We start from the raw sequence: 27,678 nt of genomic DNA, 5'->3' as shown, positions 1-27,678 counted from the left end.
TCTCATAAACCGACGTTTCGGAGGGGGTTTCCTCCTTCCTCAGGTATGGAAATTTTTGGGAAAGAACTAGTCACAAAAATTGTTACACTACTTTTTGGACTTTGCACATGAAGCTTTTTCATCAACTGTTCAGTCGCTGTTGAGCAGTTGATGAAAAAGCTTCATGTGCAAAGTCCAAAAAGTAGTGTAACAATTTTTGTGACTAGTTCTTTCCCAAAAATTTCCATACCTGAGGAAGGAGGAAACCCCCTCCGAAACGTCGGTTTATGAGAAAATAAAGGAGAAGGAGTCAAAGGTCAAAATCCGTGTTCAATTCTTATCTAAAATTAAGTATGTTATCTTCGAATAGTCAATGAATTCATTTTGCTTTTAAATATTTATTCATTTTAGCATGTATTAACACAAAGACTGTTAAATTTTAGGTATAATTTGAATTTAAATTGCGTTGTAAAAACTCAGTGTGAAAAGAGTCTTACAAAAAATGTCACAGATCGATTGTGTTTCTAGCAGTCTCTTGATTTGTGGTGAAGTGCAAAAGGTTTTCCTTCGGTGTTTTTCATAAAAATTGATTAGTTTTCATTAAAGATTGTTTCAGTTTATGTTAATAGTGAATCAATCTTTAAATTTCTGGTGAAATTTCCCAGCTGGAACCTGTATTTCGAGTAAAAAAGAAGATACTTTGTGAACGTCTCCCCGGTGAGGTAGTGTTGTATATTCCGGCAACATCTTTTGCTTTCCTGAATTTCTTATTCATTTTGTGTTTTATTTTCAATTTCTGAGTTCTACAATGTTCAGAGAAAAAAACCATTGCTTCTATGAAAAAGATGATGTGGAAAATGCCTTGGAAGAGTTCAGGAAGGGACAATTGCTACGAGAATCCGTGCGTAAATTTGAGATGCTACTCTTCAGGTCTTCAGGACAAATTACACGGAAGATCTCAGGGCTTGTGGATATAAGCGTATTAAACTTAATATTAAACTCGTTCCGTTTGACATTTTGAAATTTTCTATCCGTTGCGTCGCAAAAGGTGGTCAGAAAAAAGGTGGCCGGTATTACACTCAAAGTGGCCGGAATACTACCCAAAGCAATGTCCATATTTTTATTAATTTTTTAATATTTTAGCAAGTGATTTAAAGAAAACAAAGATGATAAACTAGTTTTCAAGATTCCACACAACCCTCCCGAAAAGGAAGTAACAAAAAATATCAAAATGAATAAAAAATATTGCATCTCAAACTTAGGACTTCGGTGGGTGATTATATGCAACTATGCTGAAATTTGGCACACTTACCATATCTGCTGTTGATTGGGACCATTTTAATACTCGGACTCAAATAGAGAGCAGTATATGTAACTCGCTGCTTTATGAACTTACCACCGATGTGGACTTAACCCCTTTGAGGACGAGTGGGACATCGGTGTCCCAAAAACAAAAAAAAATTGAAGAATAAAACGAAGATTTGATAAACGGTGAGAAAAAAACTGTACGAATAATTTCTCTTACAGTTTTTTTTGCTTACCGTTTAACAAATTTTTGTTTTATTTCTTCAATTTTCTTATATTATTTTCACCTTGTGCCACCGAGTATGAGATAAGGTAATACGGTAATCGAGAATTTGCGTGAGAATTGCAATGAAAATGCGTAAATTAACGAAATAAGGTGAGCGTTTTACTGTCAATGTGATTCTGTCCCTAAACGTGGCCTGTTATTGATCTATTGTACTTGAAGGTGGAGTGACCACAAGTTATCGTAGGGACAAGTTCACTAAAGACACTGGTAAAAATAAAAGGGTCAAATTGACCCTTTTCCAAAGGATGGATCGTATTTGACCCTTTTGAAAGGTTCACTTTTGTATCTCTTGAAATTTAGTATGTACATTTATCACGAATAATCATGTTTTATTGTAAACTTATTACTGATATCATATTTCTCTCATCTGAGCGAACACCAAAGATCACTTTTTCATTGTTTTTTTATTCGTTTATTCCGGAATTAAATAGATGTCAAAACCGTGACCCTTTCGAAGGGTACCTGGTGACCCTTTCAAAGAGTTAAATATGATCCATCCTTTGGAAAAGGGTCAATTTGACCCTTTTATTTTTACCAGTGGACACTGAGTACGAGATCTGAATAATTTGTATATTTTTTAATATTCGATTTTGTGTAGTTGAATCAAAATACTCAAGCTTCGTACAACTGAATTTTCTCTATGTTCTTGATGGATTTCCCCTTAGCTCTTTTTTTGGAAATTTTAGGCTTTGGACTAGTTATTCAAAAAATAATATTAGGAGAATGTATGCATGGTTCGCATTGAGTGAACCTTCCAACGATGTGAATTTTCTCTTTGTTTGCAAAGAGCTGACTTACCATTTCTCATCCCGTCTCATGAGCTTAATAATTCAATCTTATGGCTAAGAAATGACGAACTAGCTCTTTGTAAACAAAAAGAAAATTTGCGTTGTTTGAAGGTTCACTCTGTGCGGACCATGCCAACATTCCCTTGTAATGGGCCAAACGCAATTGAAACATATTAAAAAGTGAATTGTTCCAAGCTTGAAGATAGCGCGCTTTCCCCTATTTGTACGCTAAAGCTTGTTTTAATAAAGAATTCCTAATATCTCCTACAAACTTCTTACTGAAATAGCCCCATAATCCCCTATTTATCTTTCATGTACGGCTGGAAAGAAACATGAAAAGATGAAACAATTCTGCAGAGGGGAACATAAAGAATGACTTTTACACTGCTACCATTCCCCATGACGAAATGTTTCTCATAAAAATGTTCTCGTTCACACCAGTGAGTGCGTCATTTGACTTTTCTCTGCATGGTGCTCAATTTTACGCACATATCAGTATTATGCTGATGGTGTGGAAGGCACCATGGGAGAGCCCCCTGTTTCAAGTGTTAAATTTTTCATTAGCTTTGAGGTGCTCAATGGGACCCCCTTTGAATTACCTTCATCATGTTGCTGCAATTTCTTCGGTGTATTCGGTGGACTGGAAAAACTACCGCCACTGCTTACAGAATCCAAAAGGCCATCGAGGCTCAGTGCATCTGTTGATGTTGCCATTGTATGTGGCATATGATGTGCCGAAGCCGATTGTCTCAGAAGACGCTGCAAGAGGAATACCAGATGAAATCAGCAAAGGTGTAGCAGTAAGGAGTATCATACGGTAAAAATGTATATGAAAAGTTTCCTGTATGCACTTGGCAAACATTAACCGCGCTTATGCAGTGGGACTTTTGGGGATTTTCTTGTTTTTCCCTTCACAGACTGAAAAGGAAAAAGACATCCCATACAGGAATTTATTTTCAAGACACAGAGAAATGTTCTATAGAGATTATGGTGAAAATACCATCGGATTGGAGTTCGACTTCGCGAAGGTTCAATTCGAAGGTTTTTTTCTTGAGATTTTCACTTGAACTTTTCAAAATTAATACCTTGCAGTACGCTCACAGCATTTACTTTGTCTTATCTCTTGGCATTCTATTTTTCAGTGCTCTCTCCGAACTTTAACTTGTTAGTAGAGTATTGAGCATAAATCTTTTCAATGGACTGTTCATGCAAGTTTTCTTCTAATAGATAAAATAAAAAGCATAACTCTTGGTCATTCAGTTGAGATTGTTAAATGTCCTTACATCTAACCACATTCTCTATTATTTCATCTCTATATAAAAAAGAAAGTTATACGGGCTTCAGACTTAAGGCTTAGCCATATGACTTAACTGTTATAATTTCTTATCAGTTCAGATATTTTAGAAAATTTGACTTAGGATTGGATTATTTAGGACAAATGACCTTTTCGATTCTGAAAGAGCAATAAAATTGGTTGCCATTTGGGAATGTAAGACCGTCGGGAAATAGGTCTCTAGTTTGAAGAGTGCATTAGAGTGAAGTATGGGACATTCTATGGGTTGTTAAATGATAGATAACTAGTTTTATGATACAAAAGTTCTTAGTTTGAGCCCTATAGGTCATCAGAAATGTTCTAGCATCCATTTTCTGGCAAAATTCCTAATTTCTATGAAAAATGTTGTATTCACTTTAAAGATAAATGGTAAAAATTAGTAATCAAAAAATGTCTAGAGGGCATCATGATATCACATGTCACAGAACTTTCATATGAAAGATCTGAAATACATTCTATATGTGATATTCCTACGCATAAATTGGACGGCAAGAATGTTTTACATACTTTGACCTTGTTTAGCATAGAATGCAATGTCTTGGTTAACTCGTCTTACATCTTCTTTGCAAATAATCCCTGAGTGAAAGTAACATTGTTGAAAACATATGAGATTAACTTTAGGTGATGATTGAGAGGTGTATAAATTCTATTAATGACAGCCGACTTCTTGTCTTTTTCTTTTATTGGTAAGGTAAAATATAATTCAGGCGTATTCCGAAAATATAATAATAATAATGCTGGCACAACATTCCATGAAGGAACAAGGCCTTCCCGAGAGGGATTTCTAGACATACATTATTATTTTTTCTTGTACATGATGAGATTGTGAGTCCCATGACCGTGGAATCAAGCGCAGTGAAGCTCACTGGATGTAATCCGAACACGTTTAACGCCAGAAAAATTCCTGGTGATCTAAAGAGGATTCGAACCCGGGACACTTGCATCATAGAGCGAGTGCTCTACCACTTGACCAATTGAGTGCCCTCCGAAAATATAATGTTCCGAAAAAGTTAATTTATCCTTAAGGTCCTTAAGGGGTTACGTAGGTCTCGCAGACTAAAAGAAATCAGCATATTTTCTTCACATCTTTTTTCGACAAAATAAAAAAAAAATTAAGTCCTTTAGGGCCCAAATTAGCTTAGGCCGATCCTTTAGAATATTTAGCCTGTAGAATTTGGTAGCAAAGATTTATCCCAAACTGTCATACATTGAGGACTCAGGATCATCAATTAGAGGTCCTTTTCATAAATTTCCTTTATCTAATTCTTGAGTCTATTTGGGCCCTAAGCCTTATGCCCTAGACACGCTTACGACTTAACGTGATTATAATGAAAATAATGATCAGATTACATTTACATCAGTTTCTTAATAATCCGTCTCGGGGATTAAGCCGAGAAGTGGTTTAGTCAGTGGGAAACTGGTGAGAATTTAGTCAAATCATTATTTTGATTACGTTAAGACATTTCTCGGCTTAAGTTGTAAGTGTGTCTAGGGCATTAGTGTATGGGATGAGAGTTTGGGATATATCTTTATTGCCACATTTCACAGACTAAATATTCTTCAGGATAAACCTGAATCTATTCGGGTTTTAGGGACTAGTACCGTAGATGCGGGTCACTTTGACCCCCTATTGTTCGTAAATTTTTCTTTAATTCTAATGTTCGAGAACGGTTCTCACCGATCAAACATGGTAGATCGGATCTATAAATACTATTCTTAAGTCCTACAAGTAAAGAAAAGCTTACGAACAGGAGGGGGCACAGTGTCTACGGTATCTACGTATCTACAGTAGGTTAACCGTGACACAAAACAATGTAAAATAAATTCCTATATAGATAAGAACAGTAAGTAAAATTCAGCGTTACTACAGTGAGTACCACTTGAGGATGCACTGGTATCGCTTTCCGAAGTCTAAGCTATTGATAATGTCATTTTCTAGAAGGATAATGGAGAAATTTTACGAAACAAAGTTTGTAAAGGAGTGATTCCATAGGAGAAAGAACTGCAAATTTTGGATTGTCCAGCAATTTGTGCTGGTCTAAATCCCAATGAAAATCTGTAGAGTGTCGTTACATGTTTAAATATTAAATATTTAAATATTAATGATTAAATCTTAGGTCGATCACACTTTTAGAGACCACCCACAACACACTCTTATAGGTCCGTCGAAACTGAATTTCGTTCACTGTATTTATTACTTTTTCGAAACCTCTGTTTATTAATTAGTTTATTTTAAATCGCATGAATTTTATTTAATTAAAAATATCAATTAAAAGATTTCTTGCTTTTCTCTTAAATTTTCAAAAATAATTTCAAATAATTATAATTTAAAATTTTCGATCATCAATAAACACGATCGGCCTAAATGATTTCAATATATTTTTTGTATAATTATACGAAAATGCAGTGTAATAAGTTTGAAATATAATAGAGAAATGGAAGTGTTTTTTTTTTGAAGATTTATCTATATTGATGGATTTTTATCTATAAAAGAAAAATAATAGAAGTTCTTATGTTTAACAATAAATAATCTTTCTCGTGTCCCTAGCTGACCAAACGATAAAAAAAAGAATATGGGACAAATATTATATGAAGTGTTCGAAGCCCGAGTGTGTACAATAACTATGATATTAATAATTTTAAAATAAATAAAAAATATATAAATAAATTAAATAAATAAACAAAAATTAAATTAAATATTAATAATAAATTTTTTTTTCATAAGAACGAAAAATATTATTCATTCGTAATTTCAGGAAAGCTTCTTAAAAGTTTTAAGCCTTATAGGCTATATACACTGAGAGAAATACGAGTGTGAAATATGCACAAATCGGGGGTTATTTTTCACACCAAATTCTAACCCCGAATCAACCAAACCTCTCCGGTAGTAAATTTGGTAATAGGCGGGGGTTAAAAAGATTGAATAGAAAAATCAAACCCCATCGAGTGTGGATTTTACACCGACGCCATAAAATGATTTTGAAACCCCTTCGAGGTTTATTATCACACCAATACTATTAAAATTAGATAAACCACGTTGAGGTTTATAGTAGCACTATCCACAGAGTAAATATTACTACCCTCATTAAGTGTACATATTGCACTCATCCTAATAAAAAATATAGCTGGTTTTAAAAAATTTTATTTATTTATTTTTTTATTTTTACATGAATACGCTGCCTGCAGATAGTTATCACACTTAATCTACTTGTTGTTTTGCCATTTGGTTTTCTTGGGGTCTAAAACAGTTCCATTTTCTTTTAGTTCCTGTGTAGTTTTGAAGAGCCCAAGTTGAATAGTCCTGTGTAAATCGAAAAAGACATACTAAGTTCTTTAAATTTGGAGAAGACAAATAAATACTTTTAAAAGAAACAATACTGACGGTTCCATTCCATTACTATTCTATCTTAGAATGACAACTTTTCAGAAGAACCATTGAAATTGGCGATTTCCTATGCTACCCTTATAATTTTTTTTTCGAAATCTCATTACCCCGGACTTCGGATGACCATCAAATTTCAGGAATTTCAGGAACAACGTATCTCTTGGAGTAATATAATTCTAATTCAACTTAGAATAGTATGGAATGGAACTGTCGATATATAACTTTTAATTAAAAGAGACTACACATTGTAAGACAAGAATTCAGAAAAAGTCGTTTAAAAAGTAACTTTGTTTCTCAAAGTTGATTTCTTTTGTTAATATAACGGAATAATAATTAACAGTTGTTGTTGTTTCCATTAAAAAAATAATACTTGATCATCAAAAAATAACTCAGTCGGTTAATAAATAGAAAAATGAAGCAAGTCTTTAATTAAAAAAGATAAATTAAGTTTTACAAATATTTAGTATTGTTTTACTGACCAATATTATTTAATATTTGTATTGGTAATTTTAATGCAATCAAATCAATTAAAATCTCCATCCAAAATTCATGAAAACAAAAGTAAGAAAAGCAAAAATATAAATAAATAAATAAAAAGACGACAAATAATTTAGCGTATCGTTTGCGTACAAAACAACGAATAAGATTTTTAGTTATTTTAAACATATAACAAATATGATATAAAGAAAAATTATGAAACTTCTAATTAAAAAAATAATAAAAAATTAAGTAAAAATGTTACCTTTAGTAAAGTGAATCTTTAGAGGCAGAAGTTACGGTTTCTTTGAGGCCCACAAAAAATAGGTTTCCAAGCGCGCAGCGTGTCCAGAATATAACTTTAACATTATTACATTTTTTTTCAAATTTTGTGATAGTTAAACGAAAGCCTAAAAAGATATGAAAACAAGCCATAAGAAAAAAATTATCAAAATTATATATTACATACCCACAAAGAATTTTCTGAATTGTAGGTTCAGATTTCATCACAGTCGCAACAGCTGCAGTGTCTATAGTCTACTAGTCTATGTCGGCATCTATGTATACTAACGCTGCAATTCTAATTCCAAAAATTCTCCAGAACAGGGTTTCTTTTCGCCGAAACTCTGAAAAAAGTATAATAAAAATTAATCAAGACATAACTAGCAACAAAATGGGTGAAATGCTGTGGTGTTGCTTGCAACGAAATTTTGCGGCTTAATTTTAAGTTATTTTGTCAGCACGTAAGCTTTTTATTTAATTACTTGATGCTCAGTCAACAAATGTCTCTAATCGTGGAACTAATTAAGTAGATATTATTACACAATAATAGTAGGAAAGGTAAATACAAAAACGAATGCATTACAAGCGACACAGCATTTGTTACAACAATTTCATAGAAAATAGAAATTCTTTTCTTTTTTGTCAAATATTTCACTTTTTTTTGCGATATAAGAAATAAATTTACACACTTACCGTCTTTTTCACGTATAAATTTAATCCTATTACACATATTTTTACGAAAACTAAGAAAAAAACTCACGCGGGCACGCGGTACTGTTTACAATGGACGCACATAAAAGACTGAAATCAAGAGGAATGCGCAAAATTAATAGCGTCTATTTATTTTTCAACCCCAAGGAGGTGTTCAAAAACGCTGTTTAAGTGTACTTTTCACACTCATATTGCAGTACCTCACCTTTATAGCCAGCAGTGTAAATTTAACACTAGACGAGGTTTAAATTTTCTATAACGAATTATTTCCTTTAATAATACAGTTATTATATTTTTCTCATATTGTAATGAGACAAAATTGTATTACATTCGTCCAAGACATCTCTGCGATTGTCCTAGGTGACGAAAAATACCTTTTTATGTGATTTTCACAAATTGTATGAACTGGTGTAGATATAACACTCGGCGGAGTTAATTTTCGTTAAACAAACTTGGTGTAAATTTCACCTTTTCCCCGCTTTTTTGGTGTGAATCTAAACCCCGATTGCTATAGTGCATATTCAACACCTCTTTCTAACCCCGGCTCCCAGATCCATTTCCCTCAGTGTAGGTTTCAGTCGTCCATACAAGTAAAAAAACGCTGAAGCCTCGTCTGTCTGATTTTCAAGGGTTAGATGCAAAACGTTTCATAGATTCTGTTTATCGGTTTTATTTTAGTTCCTATTTTTCGGTTAGTGAAAAGCATCTTACCCTTAAAGGACTAATTGTGGTAGATAAGGCTAATCAATCACATTTACCGGCTGATAAGCATCCGAAGTGGCAGATCTATTTACCCCCTGATTCTTAGTCTTAAAAATTTGTGGATTGAATTTGAAATATCAACTTTTACATAAAATTTGATTTTTATTAAATAACTCAACTGATAACTTCTAATGGTTAAATTATATTAGGGAGATTAAGGGGCGGTAGAAGGCGGGTAATCCTCATCTTTGACTAATAATCTCACCTGTAATGGTGCTTCGGATTCCTCACTCTCATCGCTGCTGGAGTAGCTGGATGAGGATGAGTATCGTCGTTCAGGCGACCAGAAGTGATGAGTTTTGTGTCCCCAGGAAACAATGGGCTGGGGACTACTGCATCGGCGAAGAGGCACTTTTGCTCGTCTAACTGGAATTCGTGATCTAAAGGATGCTGATTTGCGAAGTGAGGTCATCCTGGACTGTCTTCACCGCTCCTCAGGGCTATTCAGAACAACCAATGGAAACGTCCGCATCTGGAAATTTGCAATGGAAGAAGAGTATGAGATGAAAGTGATGGTGAAAGTGAGAACGAAGCAGATATACACGCATATAAATTTATTTGGCTTTTGTCGCTTAAAGTTGGTCACATCACTCTGGGTGGAAAAAAAGGTAAGACACGATTTGAACATAAATTACCATTTTTGCTTGGTCCCGGGAGTCGTTTTGCTTTTTTTTTGCACGTCTAACTTTCTATATCTTCCCTAATAAAGTAGATTGGGATGCCGGAGTTACGCAATTCGCAGAGGGTAATCTCAATGTGGAAAGGTTGGCACAAGAGCGGGAGACCCATTTTGCCCATACATTTACTTTAATATAAAATTTAATTCAATTTACAAAGATTATTTCATTATCCTGACACTTGAATGAATTAAGTGGGTGGAAGATGGCGAAATTGTGTTGTAACATCTGCTCAATCATCCCAATGACATGGTATAAAATAATTGACCTCACAAGAGTCTCACCGAATTAATATTAATTGAATGATCGCTACACATTGCCTACATTCAATACTTTAAGAAGCCTCTCAACATGCCACTAAATATTCATCATTATGTCTTATTTGAATACATTTTATTTGAGCATTAGGCTATCAATTGGGCGGAGACATTGAAATCTCCATGAATGGAGTAAGAAAAAAAAGCATAATAACCTGTTGATCCATTGAAATAACCGCCCAAGATGAATATTACCTGAGAATGGAGAGCAAAATCTCACGCAATGTCACAGCATTAATCGTATCCGAAAGCCATAATTGCCTATCTTGGAATTCTTGTTTTATTCTCTTTTTAATTTTGCTAGGATTATAAATATAGCTTTTTTTTGTCTCAAACGCTACTGATGGGAAAACATGTTTAATCGAACTACCAATTAGCTTAAAAGATGCTTTTGAGATGTTTCTCGTCTTTCTCAAATTTCAGCATTTCTCCTTTCTCGGGTCCGAGATCAAGATCATAAATTGTAGAAAGTGAAGCAGTTTGTCGTGTTTTCCCCCTGAACTGTTAATGACTCTGACTGCTTCAATACAGTGGCATGCATAAATAATTTGACGCATAAATGATTGAAGTTTATCATAATCGCACCAACATTTATTGATTTAACGGGAATTCTATGTCATAAAATCATTGTGGGTCAATGAATATATTTTCTCTAAATTTAGAATAAATATTGTACGATTAGGCGTTCTAATATTTATTCATAAGCATTAAATTATAATATATTTAACGTGGGAATAGTTTTTTGATTATGTTTTTTCTTCACCATTTTTTTTGTAGAGATTGATATGAATATTGTAAATTAAATATTAGAAAAGAAATATTAATACCTCCATCACACATTTTAGTTCGATTTCGAAAATTAATAAAAAAAAACAAAGTTTTGAAAAATATCTTCTCTTTGCTTTTCAAGCATGTTGCACTTGTCTAATTTTTCAAACTTAAAATTAAATTGAATTTTACATGATGCTTTACAAAAAGAAGGGAAGTGGAAAGGGCGAAATAAGATATATGCAACACATTTAAAAATAACAAAACGATGTAAATATTGTTTTCATAAATTTTGCTAGTGTAAAAGGTATGTCGAAGGCATAAAGATCTACATAGAATACAATCTAAAAAGTGTAATGTGATAGAGAAAGTTCAATATATCAAACGTATCTAGACTAGAAGTTAACAGTCCTGCCACAGAATTCCATATACTATGTATCTATGTAAGGCTCTGGATCTAATAAACCAGTATTTCACTCTCATCCTATACTCCTCTCTTGTTACTACTCGGATGCCAGCAGATGCCACAAAAAGCTTTTCCGGTGTTTTGAAATGGAGACATGTAATCATCAATAATAAGACGGCGATGGACGCGGAAAATTTTTGCAATGCAAAACGTAATAAAGTAAAACACTAGTATCTTTCAGATTGCTAGATTAGTAATTGGCTTGGTAATTGGTGAACTATTGGTTCTTAAAAGGTTAAAAAGCCATAAGACATTACATAAGAGGTTAGTCACAAATATTAAGACAACGGTGTCGCTATTACTCAAATATGAAATTGTTTCAGTTCTGTACCTCTGAATACCAGTTCAAGTGTTCAGTATTACCAGTTCAGTGTACTCAAGAATACCAGTTCAAAAGCAGTTACAGTACCGGCCAGGCCATAAGTTTCTTGACAAAGCTATATTCGAGAAATCAGGTGGAAAAAAATTATAGAAAAAAAAAACTTTTTAAAATGTTTCTTTTTGCAAATAAGTTACTTGCAATCCATAGGTTATTATTGCACTTAAAAAAATTTCATTTTATTATTAAAAATGTATGTATATTACCATTTGGAGCCACTTTTTCAAATTTATCAAGAAATTTTTGGCTGATGAAAAATGATCAACTTTTGGAAAAGGATTATTTTTGATATGAAATAAAATATTTTGTTTTGAGATGCACTAATAACATCTATGGATTACAAGCAACTAATTTGCAAAACCAAATCTACTACTTTACTACCAAATTCTACAGGCTGAATATTCTAAAGGGTCGGCCTGAGCTAATTTGGGCTCTAAAGGACTTTAATTTTTATTTTTTTTTATTTCGTCAAAAAAAGATGATAAGAAAATATGCTGTTTTCATTTAGTCTGCGAGACATACGTAACCCCTGAAGGACCTTAAGGACAAATTTACTTTTTCGGAATATTATATTTATTATACAATAATAATATATTAAAATTAATCCCGAAAGGTACTAAAATTAACCCCCATGTTATTAAAATTTAAAATTGATCCTCTTCGATATTATGAAATCAATCCTGAAAATTAATATAATTGATCCAGAAAGTTTCTAAAATAACCCCCAGGTTACTAAAATTGATTCCCTCAATATTCTAAAATCAATCATGAATGTTACTAAAATTAATCCTTATGCCCTAGACACACTTACGACTTAAGCCGAGAGACGACTTAGTGGAAAATGATGGAAATGTTGTCTAATCATTATTTCGAGTATAATTACGCTAAGCCGTCTCTCGGCTAATCCTCAGGTCTGTCAAGGGCCTTACAGTTACTAAGACTAACCCCCCAGGTTACTAAAATTGATCCCATTACTATTCTAAAATCAATCCTGAAAATTACTAAAATTAACCCACAGGTTACTTAAATTGACCTCCTCGATATTCTAAAATAAATCCTGAATGTTACTAAAATTAATCCTGAAAGTTACTAATTTTAAACCCCCCCGCAGTTACTGAAATTCAACCCCCATGGTATTCTAAAATCAATCCTAAATGCTACTAACATTAACTCCCAGGTTACTAAAATTGATTACTAAAATTAACCTATCAGATTACTAAAATTGATCCCCTCGATATTCTAAAACCAATCCTAAATGTTATTAAAATTAATCCAGAAAGTTACTAAACCATTCTAAAGATATTCTAAATTCAATCCTGAAAGTTACTAAAATTAATCCTTAAATTTACTAATATTAACTCACAGGTTACTAAAATTAACCTTCCAGGCTACTAAAATTTATCACTTAGATATTCTAAAATCAATCCCGAGTATTACTAAAATTAACCCATCAGGTTACTAAAATTTACCCTTTGGATATTCTAAAAACAATCCTGATAGTTTCTAATATTAATCCTCCAGTTACTGAAATTGATCCTCTCGATATTCTAGAAATAACCCTATTTTAAACTATTATTAATCCGTAATATTCTAAAATGATATAAAGATTTTAGAAATTTTTAATCTACCAGTTACTTAAATTAATCCTATGGATATGGACTGTTAGATAACTTTTAGTAATTTTACCTAAAATTAAGAAATCGAATTACTTGGAGCAAAATTTACCCTTATTTTAGTATGATTTAAGTGAAAATTTCTTATTTTTATTCGAAGATTTTTCTGTGTGTAGTGTTAAAGTGAGAGTATAAGATAAGGTATATGGTAATCGAGAATTTGCTACACTGAGAAAAAAAGAGGCTACGATTAACTTTTTTTTGTCATGACTTTAACACTTTTTAGGTGTAAAATTATATCAACATTTTTTAATGTTAATTTTACACCTTTAAATGGTAAAATCAACATGAAAAAGGGCAACTTTAACCCCTAATACACCTAAAAAGGGTAATATTTACACGTATTTAAGATCGATACTTCAGGGTAAAATAAACATTTCTGGAATGTTTTTTTAACTTTTTCGGATTTCTCTCAGTGTAGGAATTTCAATGAAAATGCGTAATTTAAGGAAAAATGGTAAGGCTTTGACGGTGACGGTGAGAATTTGACTGTCAATGTGATTCTGTCCTTAAACTAATTTCGGGTCAAGTTCACATTTTTTTTTAGTCTTTTTAGCATATGAAATAATAAATCAACTCTGTAATAAACAGATTAGCCATCTCCATCTAAAAATCTGTTTCATGTATAAATTTTAATCTTAACGTTAATCTATTATTGAATTTATGAATATTTTTTTTATGAAAATGAGTGAAAAATTCTATTAGTAGATAAAAGATGGCATAACATATTCTGAGATAGAAAAAAAAATATAAAAATAGTAATTTTTATAGCAGATAAGTAAACTGAGGGCATACAAATGACTCGAAATAGAACAATTTCTAGATTAAGTAGTTTAATCTAGTTTAATCTATTAATCCAAGCAAAATCTGAATAATTTTTTATAGCATAATATTCTCAAAATTATATTTTCTATGCTTGTTTTTTTTGTGTGCTAGGGTAAGTGTGAAAAAATTTCGGCATAGTTTCATGCAAGCGCCAAAGTCTCAAGTTTGAAGTGTAATATCTTTAATAGAAATTGATTTTTTTTATTCCTTCTATTCAAGGAGTGTTGCATAGAACCTTGTGGACAGTTTATCGTCTTTATTTACTCTAAAATCATTCTTAATACATTTTAAAATGAATAAAAATGTAGACATAGCTTTGGTGCCCTATTTCGGCCACCTTCATTCTCATAGTTCCTTGCCTTTCAGGAATTTTTACAATATCTTTTTCATGTCATCTCGTTTGTCTAAGCTACATTTTTTGTTATTTGCTTTGTATAATCTCTAGAGTACGTAAAATCTGAAAGTTCATGGAAATTTGAGGAACAAAAAAGGTGGCCGAAATTGCAAGCTGGCCGGAATTTGGCACACTTACCCTAAATATTCTCCAATTTTGGTTGATTCTTCACGTATCCAACATTAGGTTTTTGGCAAGAAACATAAACCAGAGAATAAAAGAAGTAACAGATTTTTTTGCAAATCATACTGAACAAGTTCCATGACAATTCTTATAAATTTCCAAAATAATATGTGACTTTGGGTTGTTTCGCTGAAACTGGTGCCATGGGAACATTTTTTTTTGTTGGGAAATCCAGACCAATGGACGGAAAGTTGAAACTTTCCAGCAATTCACTGACAAATGAAATTATAGGCCGTAATGCAAAGTCCGAGATAATTAACGGCAAATGTACAAACTAGTAGAATCAGTAGAATGCAATAAAAGTCCGCAATAAAGAGTATAATTGCGCGACAGAAGTGCTGGAGAAATGTTGTTTTTCTCTCTTAGCAAAACTCTGTGTTGGTTATGCTTCAGTCGAGACGATCTACTTCAAACTGTAACCATTGCACATGGAATTGAAGCGTAATGAAAGGAGATGGTAGGAATTGTGTTAGGAAAGCATATGTGTAAAACGGTATTTAAGACATATAAAAAGAGACCAATTTGAAATGTTGAGAGGAATAAGCAAGAAGAAAAAAAACTAGACTAGTGTTGACACATTTTACTTTTCCACTCCACTTCCAGAGGTGAATTATTCCACGTAAAAGAGGTAGAGAAAGGCGGGAAATTGAAAAGACAAAACTCTAGCCACATAATTATTCGTTGTGGTAAAAGAACTAGAACATGACCACTTGGAAAAGTGATAATAATGCGCCAAAGGGTGAGATAAAATGTGGAAATGTTGAGCTGAAATGGACAAGTTGGAGGAAGAACTTCACATGTGTGTTTGAGTTCGGAAATGAGATCCCATCCCAAATTTCTGACGGTGTTGGACGCTGGAGGTGACTGCAGCAGATTCACAGAACTCATAATAAAAAAAAAAAACACCCCAAAAATACTCCATGGAAATGTTAACTTTGTAAAATGCAAAAATAGTCTCTCACAGACTAAATTTTAAATAAAATAAAATCTCCACAATTCACTGTTGCTCCATAGTTTTTTTTTTGGTGAACACCGCAGAGGGGGCCAACTTGTCAATTGGTTCCAAAAAGAAAATTAATATGCACAACGAGAGTTTGATGCATAACGTTGCAGTGGTCCCTTTTTTTGGTGCATCAGTTTTACTCTAGGCTTATCATTTTATAAATAGTCACCCATAAAGTTGACTGACACAAAAAAAAACCATAGAATACTCTTACAGTAGATTGCATAAAAATAGAACGGAATTAGGAAATATAATTGAGTTATTCCTATTTTAATTTGAATTTTCGGACATTACCGACAATTTATCCAAATGAACTTGTTTAAACAAGGGTATTTCGAAATACACCTCTTAGCTCTTAGGCATCTTCTATACGGGGGGATTTCGAAATCCACCGCACTGTGCTATGCACCGGTGAGTCTCGGGAAATCTCCCCTAGTGGTTCATTCCTAAGATAAATTTTCTCCACCCTTTGTTATAAATTCTCCAAGTGTGCTCTAACTAAAATAGATAGTCTGGAAGACTTTCTATTTTATTTCGAAACATTTCAAACGTCAATCACACAATGTTTTACAATCAAAGAATTTGCTAAAGAGTGGTAAAGTTAATATTTATGCCTGGGTGACGAACACTTTATAAGGAAGAGGAGATGGGGCACCCATCTTCTATATCAAAACCGTCCTACCGCAGGATTTTACGCCAATATTGTTGCTAAATTAAGAAAATATCCTAAGCTTTTATTTTTCTATAAATCAACTTTATTCTATTTAATTATTTCGACTATTTCTTTATTTTTATTTAAGGATGTCTATTTAACAATTCGACCATATTCTAATAAAGATTAAACGATACATTCAGAAGAGTGATCGATACCGTGTCCATATTTTACCCATTTAACCTGCTTTTAGACTTTTTAGAAAATAGTTCACGAGAAAAACATCTCTTGAAACACAAAAAAAAATTAAAATCTCTTGAAATATCAAAATATTCGAACATAACCAAAATGTGGTTTCGAAGAGGGAGATTTTAAGCGTCGAAAGATAGGCAAAAATGCACCGGTCTAAAGCTCAGTGGGGGATTTTTGTGTCAAAATGGCGGTTTCGAAATAAAATCCCCCGTTTAGATGCTCCCTTACTGTGATACGCAATTGTGAGCCGAAAAATTAAAATTTGGAATTTAATCTAAATTGGAATTTTAAGTTTTCCTCTCTCAAAAAACCAAAAAAAAGAACACTATAAAGAAGAGCAAGCCTAATATTAGAATTATTTCTTCCGATGTTTTTTGCTTTACCCATATGAAATATTGAAAAATTCTCAAATTTCGAATTTAGGTTTGATTCCAAATAAACCTATTGTACTCTAATCAAATAGCTACGAATTTAACTTCAACCATATGGCCAAATCTGTTAAGTCATGTGTCGTATTTAAATTTAAATAAATGAATGGCTGTTTTAGTGTTCTCGAATTTGTGGAATATTCTATTCCCAATTGTATAGGTACTGACGTGAGAAATGGTAATGAAAATAGGAAGACGAACACTTCCTCCGGTTGCGTCAGGGTTGTTTATCTTCTCAGGACAAGAAAAACACGTAGATCTTTGCCAAAGCTTTCGACGCTAACAACGCGCCTTCCTCAGTGGCTAAAAGGAGGGAAATTTTATTCGAGACAATCAAACTACATTTCTTTGTTTTATCAACTCACTGAAAATCGTGAACAATGTCTCTGAAAATTGTCGTATTTTATCTCCTCCGCTCCTAATGAGGAAACTTTTAGCCTTTTAGCCACTGAGGAAGGCGCGTTGTTAGCGTCGAAAGCTTTGGCAAAGATCTACGTGTTTTTCTTGTCCTGAGAAGATAAACAACCCTGACGCAACCGGAGGAAGTGTTCGTCTTCCTATTTTCATTATTCTATTCCCAGCATTTAAGTAAACCTGGGTGACATGATAACTTATTTTCGATAGTATCGACTGTCGATTCTGAAAAATTTGAACGATAGCGATATTTTTTGTAGCTAATATAGATACTTAGCAACAGTCACATTTTCTTAAGAATGTCTAGGAAATGGCCTAACGATGCGTAAAAAGTCGTCATTGATTTAATGTAGGAGATATAGATTTATCGATATTATCGATTCGATAGTATCGAAAAGTTATTATTCCCCTCTGTTTTGTATATAAAGAAGTTAGTAAGAAAGCAAATAAACAAGACAGATCTAAAATTAAAAAAAACTTTCATGATACTGTAACTTTTTTCAAGCAAACTCTTTCTCCACGTGAGGGCGCTATTTTCTCCCGCGAGTGGCGCTGACAAAGACTCTCAATTTTTAATTTTTAGTCGAAAAGTTCGGTCATACATGCTTTTTTACACTGAGAAAAAAAGAGGGTGCGATTAACTTTTTTCCTCGTAAATTTCACACTTTTTAGGTGTAAAAATATATCAACATTTTTTAATGTTAATTTTACACCTTTTTAAGGGTAAAATTAACATGAAAAAGGGTAACTTTAACTTACCCTAATACACCTAAAAAGCATAATATTTACACCGATTTTGGATTAATACTGCAGGATAAAATAAACATTTCCGTAATGTTATTTTAACGTTTTCGGATTTTTCTCAGTGTAAGCATGGCAATTTTTGTAGTTATCTCGTAAGTATTGTTTTCTATTATTCTTTTGTTAAAATATAAAAAATAATAATAATAATACCTACAGATTAGTAAAAGATTTTTTTTCTACCAGTAGGGAGAAGTGGGGCAGCTTTGATAAAGGGCTTTTTCTCATAATTTTGAATGGATTTGAGCCTTATGAAGTAATTAAGTTTCGCAATTGCGTTGTTGAGCATTATATCATAATAAGTTTAATTTCAAATCTACCGCAATTTAAAAAGGTGCCCCAATTACCCCTATGTTTCAAAATTTTCTTTTTGTACAACTATAATAATTTTCATAACCTTGAAAGCATCACTGAGAGAAATCCGAAAAAGTCAAAATAACATTCCGGAAATGTTAATTTCATCCTGCATTATTGATCCGAAATCGGTGTAAATATTACCCATTTTAGGTGTATTATGGGTTAAATTTACCCTTCTTTCATGTTGATTTTACTCTTAAAAGGTATAAAATTAACATTAAAAAATGTTGATATATTTTTACACCCAAAAAGTGTGAAAGTTAATCGCAGCCTCTTTTTTCTCAGTGTTATAATGGCATGGGTAAAAAATAACTTAGAAAATACTAAAAAAAAATTTAAAATTGCATGAGAAGACTTTTCTGTCGGATATATCTGTGACATGAGATTGTATGATGAATGCCAACATTTAATATAGAAGGTTCTGGGCAGAAACTATATATCTCTCATGTGGTATGTTTATTTTGAAAAGACATCAAGAGTCATCGACCTGGCACATGAAACCAAATCTTTGTGAAACTGAGTGTTTAGTGTCTCCTAAAGCATATCCACGAAATTGTGCTGTTGCGAATAAGTAAAAGGCATTTCGTATGAAATTGTGGTAATGTTAAATATAATCACGATGTTTCAAATCGTGGCTCTTGCAGAAGATGACTTGAAACCCAAGAGAAACTTGAACTGAATTGATATCAAGACGACCGGCTATCATAAGTCCATCCGCTCTCTTGGAACTTATTATTGCAGCATTACATACAAACTGTACAAAAGGTTGTAATAACCAAGAATGGGAACAAAAGAACGAAACTGGTTTATCAACTTCTTTGTCTGTCTGACTCTTGAGTGCACACTATTGTGCAAAACTGAAGATACTTGGGATGCTGCGAAATCCTCCAAGTAGTGTCATTGTCAACATCATCAAATAGCGCCAAAAGCGCTACAAACTATTCACAATGTGTACTCACGGAACAATATTGTACTGCACGCTCGTCGAGAGATTGCAATAAAGAAAATGTTAGTTTTTCTCTATAAAACCGTTAACACTTTGTTTATGCACAAGATGCTCCTCTATTGCCAGTGAAAAACATTGAGGTGATATTTCAAAATCAATTAGAAGAGAGATAACATACTCTCTTTCCATTTTATTCTCCATTCATGTGCTTTTTCACTAGCACACCACATCCAAAAGCACAATTCCAGAAAATGCCAGTAAATAAAATAAGCCAATCCGATTTAAGGTACTTAGGCAACATACATTAGTGTTTTACTCTCTGTGTTGGATATGGTAGATAATTATACCAAATACGAATTTACATAGCAATGAGGAATGTTCTCTTGTCCGAAAAATAAATCTAAATGATAAAGATTAACCAACTGTTGTTTTTCATCACTGAGAAAAAAAGAGGCTGCGATTAACTTTTTTTCGTCATAATTTTAACACTTTTTGAGTGTAAAAATATATCAACATTTTTTAATGTTAATTTTACACCTTTTAAGAGTAAAATCAACACGAAAGAATGATAACTTTAACCTCTAATACACCTAAATAGGGTAATATTTACACCGTTTTCGGATCAATATTGCATGGTAAAATAAACATTTCTGGAATGTTATTTTAACTTTTTCGGATTTCTCTCAGTAATATTATCTTGGGAATTATGGCAAAATCGGTGCTAAAATAAAAAGCTTATGAATAACACTTCCGAATGGGGTTCCAAAGGAGAATAATTCAAGTTTATTTTGGTCTCTCCTTAAAAAAACAGCTAATTAAATTTTCTCAGCTATCTGTATTAGGGTAATGTGGTGCAAGTTGGACAATGGTACAATATAGACAGAGCTTTTTTAGTTTTGTAATTTGGTTCCTTGTACTTAAAAACAAATTCAGTACTGTATTTATCAAGAAAAAAAGCCATGTCCAACTTGTACCGGCGAATTGCCCAACTTGTAACACTATGTCCAATTTGTATCACTTTACCCTACTTAAAAAATTTCAAAAACGGACTAAAAGAATTTATACAAATTTTTCAAGTAAAGTCTTAAATCTTTTTGGTGACTAATTTTTTAGAACATTAAATATTTTCAAGTGAAAAAGGCAAGTTTTGCAAGGAAAGCTACACAGATCCATAAGACCATTTTTAAACATTTACCTAAATCCGTAGAAATTATTGAAATCATTCAGGAAATGGATCGAAAACAATTCCAAAATGGTTTTTTCTCCAAAATGTCTGTAGATTTGATGCCCTTGTAAGGGATTTAATTGATTTTCAATTATCTGAAATTTAAAAGGTTGGATTAAAATTATAGATTTTCTGAGGAAACCGCATAAGAATTCATGATTACGGTTTTTGAGGACATTCAAAAGACTGCAATTTACCAAATTATTATGTCAGTATCAATGACGTAATTTATCACACAGGCAAAACTATAAGGATCAAATTGGATCATATTTGATCATTTTTAAAAGGATAGACAATATTTGATCCTTTGGAAGGACTACTATAGTGTCTTACTATTTTGCATGCACTTTTATTACGATAGTTTATGTTTTATCGCAAACTTATTACTCATATCACATTTCTTTCATCTGAGCGAACACAAAAGAAGATTTTTTTATTGTTTTTATTCTTTCGCTACTTTCAAAGGATCCTCGGTGATCCTTTCATTTTTACCAGCGTAAAAATGTCTTGTAAAATTGTTTGTAAATGTTTGTGAATTCCTATTGGAGACTTACGAAATGATCGTAAATCGTGTAACTCACAAACATGTTAGTAAAAGTTTGTACATTTTCACAAATATTGTTCGTAAGATAATCATTTGACAAGCGTTTTATGTTTTTACAAACATTTGTTTGTATATTTTTGTTTATCTGGCAAAAATTTACGAACATTTGACAAAATTTTACGTACTTTTTATTATGTCTTTACGAACATATACGAACAAATGTTTGTAAGAGTACAAAAATGCTCGTCAAATGATCATTTTACGAACAATGTTTGTGAAAAAAAGTATAAACTTCTTCGAACTTATTTTTGGGTTATACGAAACACGAGCATTTCGTAAGTTCCCAATAGGAATTCATAAATATTTACGCACAATTTTACGAAATATGTTTTCTATGTAGTCAAAACGGTTTTCTAGATGTACGAACACGTTTTTAAAATTATCTACGATATAGGCAAGGCATTCAAAAATGTTGTTCCGTAAAATTGTTCTATTTACAAGATAAGAAAATTGTGCAAAATTTCGGACAGGTTGCATATAAGCACCGTAAGCTCTAAATGTCTTAAATTTGAAGAATCAAATTAAGTTTTTTTTATTCATGTCTTTACAGAAGTGTTACTGAAATCTTGTAGAGTAGTTTATTGTCTTTTTTTTTATAAAATAATTAATAATTGTGATTAATAAATATAAGCATTGCTTTTATGTGTAAGATCGTCCAAGCTTTTTAAATTTTGTTTTTTGGCATTGTGTGCAACCTGTTATAATGATTAGGGGGAAGTGGGGCTATTTTGAGCAGTGGAACTTAATTGATATACGGTTTTTCTTGCATATTTCTATAGTTAACAGGGCTTTAACGTAATGCAATTTAGATAGACAAAACAATTGTGAATCTAAATTCCATTATGGTAAGTTCCAATTTGCTTTAGAAATATGCGGATAAATCTTATATCAATGTAGCACTACAGCTCAAAATAGCCCCACCTCCCCCTAAATAAAACTTGAAATTTATGGAGTTTTAAAAACTAAACAAGTGTATGATACTACAAGCTGTCCGAAATTTGGCACAGTTTCCCTTGAAAGAAGAATATCAGGTTTAATGTTTTAAACAGAAAGATAATAGAATCTAGAATCCTATTGTTATAAAACTCGTATCTTCCCTATAAATAATTTAAAATAATTTCTGCTGTTTTCTTCAGGTATTTTATTTAAGTTGTGTGTAATTCAGCTTTAGTTACGGCCCCAATTTTGTTCTTAATTGTGTATCTTAAAACCGTCTTGATGAGATAAAATAAATTAAGTTCTTGTCAACTTTTTCACATTTATTTGGGAAGTAGTACCTTATCTTGATGTGAGTCCACTGATAGATAGGATGATATAATGACTGATATACGTATTTCCAAATTCCAATTTTAAAAAAATCATTTAAAGCAAGATCTCAATCTAAAAAATTATTAAATATGTTTTTATTAAAATATTCCTAGTCAAATTCTATCTGTTTTAATCACAACAATCAACAATCAGAGATTTGTAGTAGATTTCATTCATATTTCTGAATGAAAATGTTATTATAGAGCTTGCACAAATTGCTAATTGTACGGAAATCAGAAAATTAAATTAGTTTTCAGTGCTAATATACAATTAAAACGCTCCCTTAATTTACACATATGTTCGCCAATTAAATGTTCATATATAGTAATTTCAGATGCGTCTGAATAACTTTAGCGTTAAACTTAAACTATTTGTAAAATGATTCTGTATTGTAGCATTTTATTGCAATGCATATTTTACTGATATACGAACATAATATAAATTTGCCCTACAAACTCTTGAAATGAAAATGTTATGATTAGTTTTCGAGTTAGTAAACAAAAAAAAATCTGTGCTTCACTTTTTTTTGCTAGATAGCATTCCACGAGAAAAGAGAGAGTTCTCCCAGATGAAATATTTCTTGCAGGGAATGGCTCATCAGGTCCATGTGTGGCCAAATTGGCCACTTGAACGGAATTTCACTTGAAAACATATGGGCACAAAAAAATGGCACAAACATTGGCGAAAAGTCTAGTTTTTTTTTGTCAGTGAAAGAATTTCTGTGATTTTGACTCCCTGGAATCCAGTTTAGAGATTTGAGAAGAGATGCCAAAAGAAGTGAAAATGCTGGTGCGACTGCTTGTGATGCTGTTTACCGTGGAAATGCCCTTTCATGGTAATGCTGCAAGTGAACTGGTTATACAATTCAGTCAAGCACACTCTTTTCAACCATTTTACACTCAAGCTTCTGGCACATTTTCCTTCGTATCCACAAACGACAAACAACCCAAACATATCGTAACCATTGTCAGATGGAAAGATTCTTCTGTTTATTGCAGAATTGTTTACGTTCAGTGGCGCGCAACTGTGATTAATATCTTTCAGTCAAAATTCACTCTGCTAAATTTCACAAAAGCTCCTTGCTAAAGAGACAAATTCTGTCTCATCAATTTTTAATCACTTGAGACAACACACACCGACATCCTTCCCTACATCTGTGAGCACAGTTGTAAGCAATTTTGCTTTAGAATAGAGATTTCATATTTTAAATATGCAGAACATACAAATCAATTTAAGGGCTTCTCACAGAGTTTTTATCTTACAATAGAAAAATCAAATTTGAGAAATCTATTTTGCAAATTATATTGTAGGGGAAACTGGGGCAGTAGTAAACACGGGATAGTTGGAAACACAGCGATGTTTTCAATTAGATATAGATATCAGAGGACAAGACCTTAGTCCAGGGAATCCAGTTCGTGTTACAGCTACCTCATGTTTACTACTGCCCCAGTTTCCCCTAAGTTTCGTAATTTTAAAATAAACAAATCTTCTTTTGCAAAAAGTGGACGACAGTTCATGCACTCAGAAAAACAAGTGGGTGCGATTAACTTTTTTCCTCGTAACTTTAATACTTTTTAGGTGTAAAAATATATTAGCCTTTTTTTAATGTTAATTCTACACCTTTTTAAGGGTAAAAATAGCATGAAAAAGGGTAACTTTAACCCCTAATACACCTAAAAAGCATAATATTTACACCGATTTCGGATCAATACTGCAGGGTAAAATTAACATTTCCGGAATGTTATTTTAACTTTTTCGGATTTCTCTCAGTGTGGAGTGTTCGAAATTGTCAATGCAATGCCGAGAAAATAGGCATATTCATATTAGTCATGATTGTTTATCATATTACTCATCTCGAAGTTGACTTCCTAACAGAGACCCCGTAAATCTTGACCATGTGACTCTTGGTCATATAAGTCAGTATCTCTCACCGTTTGCCCTCTTGGTCATGCAAAAAGCAGACCAACGAACAAACACCAATATGCAATATGATCTTTGGTAGATAAAATTTTGAAACATTTAATCCTCATCGATGAAATACAGTGGGCCCTCGATAGAGTCAACAAATTATTTCCAGGCCTGTTGACTCTATTGGATTCGTTGACTCTATTGGAGTCCGAAAAAACTCAATTAAAATGTGAAATTTTAATTGAAAGGGGTATTATTTTATGTTTGTACTTGATCATTCATAAATTCAAAACGATAGTCAAATATTATTGAATTAACCCATAAATTCTATACCCTCTGGTTCAAAAGAGTCTTTTTTTTTAGGTAAAAGTGGGAGATTAAGGAACGATTTTACGGAATGTTTTTATTAATATTTCAAGTATAAATTACTTTCCATACGGTAATATTGAGGTACACCCACGATTTTGATTTTAGATAAGGAAATCGTGTCTTAAAAATTTCTTTTTTCACTTTTTTTTTAGAAGAGCTGCGGTAGATATTTGGTTAGTGAAAATTCTGAGGCAATTAACGTTATGAACCAGACGTTCTCTCAAATTTTTAAATAGACACTTTAATTTTTTTTAAAGAGCAATAAATCCAATTGTTATTCTGTAATATGGGAGCTAAATGGTTAGAGATATCGAGTATCTCTCGAATAAAGATAAGTCAATAGCTTTAAGCATTATTCAGCTCTTAAATCCTAAAAGAATTTTTTTTACCGTTTTTTCTAACTAATTTAAATTTTCTGTTGCTTATTTGTTTTTGATCCAAATTTTCTTTTGATGTACTAATCTTTTAAATAAAAAATGTAACTTAAAAAAATTCTACACGTTTTCTTCAGAAGAGTAATTTTTATCATCGTTCATCATGTACATTTTTTAAACAAATAAGTCCTTTAAAAAGTTTAAATTTATTTAGAAAAGATTTCTTCACTATGTTATACCCGAAAAATCTAGCCGAAAAAATCCTTACATTGCGATCATAGGCTTAATCAAAAAATCTTAAGACAAGAGATATTTCAATCTATTAAAACGCTTAATATCACGAAGAGAAAATTATTTAATTTTATCATAAAATTACCATGTTCTTATTATACATAAATTTTTCTTGTATTAAAAGAGTTACGTTGTTACACCAAAACACTGATTTTAATTTCGAGTATATCATACAGTAGACTCTATCTCAATTGGGCATTTGGGGCGAAATGTCATCCGGTTGATCGATAGATTTGGACGTCAAAGTTTTTGTAAATTTCACAAAAAGCGCTCAATTATAAAGAATCACGGTAAAATAGCAAGAACTACAGCAATTTTGAGCAAATTAGCTTCATAATCAAAAGTGAAAATTGTCAACAAAATTTTTAGCTCAATTGAAAAAGAGCCGATTGAGCGAGAGTCTACTGTAATAAGATCATTATAATATTATTAGTTCAATAATAAAGGAAAAGTTGACTTTATCGAGGTCCCACTGTACTATAAAAGGCTTACAGAATTATTTTTCGCTACCCTAAAAACAGGAAAATTTGTATTCAGTTAAAACAGGCATAACATTTTCAAAGAAAATTGTGTACTCAAAAAATATCTCAGAAGCTTTCTTTTTGAATAAAATTTCGTTGATAATCGAAAAAATCAAACTGAATTTCGAATTGTCAAATTAAACTTTCGTTCGAAATTATAAAACTTTTGAAATACCACACTATGAAATTGTTAAAAGAGATACTCAATGATTGAAAGAAATTACAATCTTACAGTAATATTGCGAGCCTTTTTAAATACCTTGATTTCCCTCACAACAAAGTGAAAATTTATATATCTTGCTACTCGAAGTACTTTAAAATTCAAAGGGAAATGACTCAGCTACCACACGAACGAAACGAGAAGTAAAAATGTATTTTTTGGCTTTCGAAACCGATCTTCAAACGTTTTTTTTTTTTCAAGGAAAGTCCGGTTGGCAGGGTTCGGAATAGAGATAATGTCCTAATATGTTTGCATATTTAAACCCGGTGTTGGCCAAATTCCCGAAAGCCAAAACATCGAAAAGTCAAAATCCCGAAATCAAAAATCCAGAAAAGAAAAAATCCCAGTGAGACAAGACCCCGAATAATTTGAAATCCCAAAATCCAGAACTCCGAATAGGTTACAATTCCGAAAAGTCAAAATCCCGAATGATTAAAATCCGTAATTCAAATCATCAGGTGTAAAATAATTTCCCAAAACACAGAACGTTTCCCTTTGCTTCCAACAAGCGCGAGTACTATCGTCAGAGTAGCTATGACACTTTTAAGAATTCGGTATTTAGATTTTCGGGATCTTGGCTTTTCGAAATTTTGCCCATTCGGGATTTTGACTTTTCGGGTTCTTGACTTTTGGAATTTTAGATTTTCAGGATTTTCACTTTTCGAGATTTTCACTTTTCGAAACTTTGGCCTATTCAGGACTTCGGCTTTGAGGATTTTCTCTTTAGTGATTTTGACTTTGTGAAATTTGGCCCATTCGGATTTTGGCTTTTAGGATTTTGGCTTTTCGGGATTTTGACTTTTCGATACTTTGGCCTATTCAGGATTTCGGCTTTTGGGATTTTGGCTTTAGTGATTTTGACTTTTGGGAATTTTGGCCCATTCGGGTTTATAGCTATTGGGATTTTGGATTCGGTATTTTTCAAAATTTTGGCCCATTCAGGATATCGACTTTTCGGGATTTTGGTTTTTCAGGATTTGGATTGTGGAGATTTCGGCCAAAATCCTGGAGATTT

The 27,678-nt window shown here is 32.4% G+C and overlaps 1 protein-coding gene across 2 annotated transcripts in view; it reads right to left on the bottom strand.

Moving 5' to 3' along the window:
* LOC129797979 (uncharacterized) overlaps window positions 1–27,678 on the bottom strand; it is a 183,530-nt gene that overhangs the window by 141,727 nt on the left and 14,125 nt on the right. For both annotated transcript variants that reach the window (XM_055840893.1, XM_055840895.1), the window contains exons 2-3: window positions 9,514–9,780; window positions 2,958–3,117 (exon numbers count right to left, since the gene is read on the bottom strand). In XM_055840893.1, coding sequence (XP_055696868.1) covers window positions 2,958–3,117; window positions 9,514–9,720 — 367 coding nt within the window. In that variant the 5' untranslated portion in view covers window positions 9,721–9,780. The remainder of the gene's footprint in view (window positions 1–2,957; window positions 3,118–9,513; window positions 9,781–27,678) is intronic.

This window comes from Phlebotomus papatasi, chromosome 1 (genome assembly GCF_024763615.1).
Source record: "Phlebotomus papatasi isolate M1 chromosome 1, Ppap_2.1, whole genome shotgun sequence".
In the NCBI taxonomy this organism is placed as follows: domain Eukaryota; kingdom Metazoa; phylum Arthropoda; class Insecta; order Diptera; family Psychodidae; genus Phlebotomus; species Phlebotomus papatasi.
This window is presented reverse-complemented; position numbering and strand designations above follow the sequence as displayed.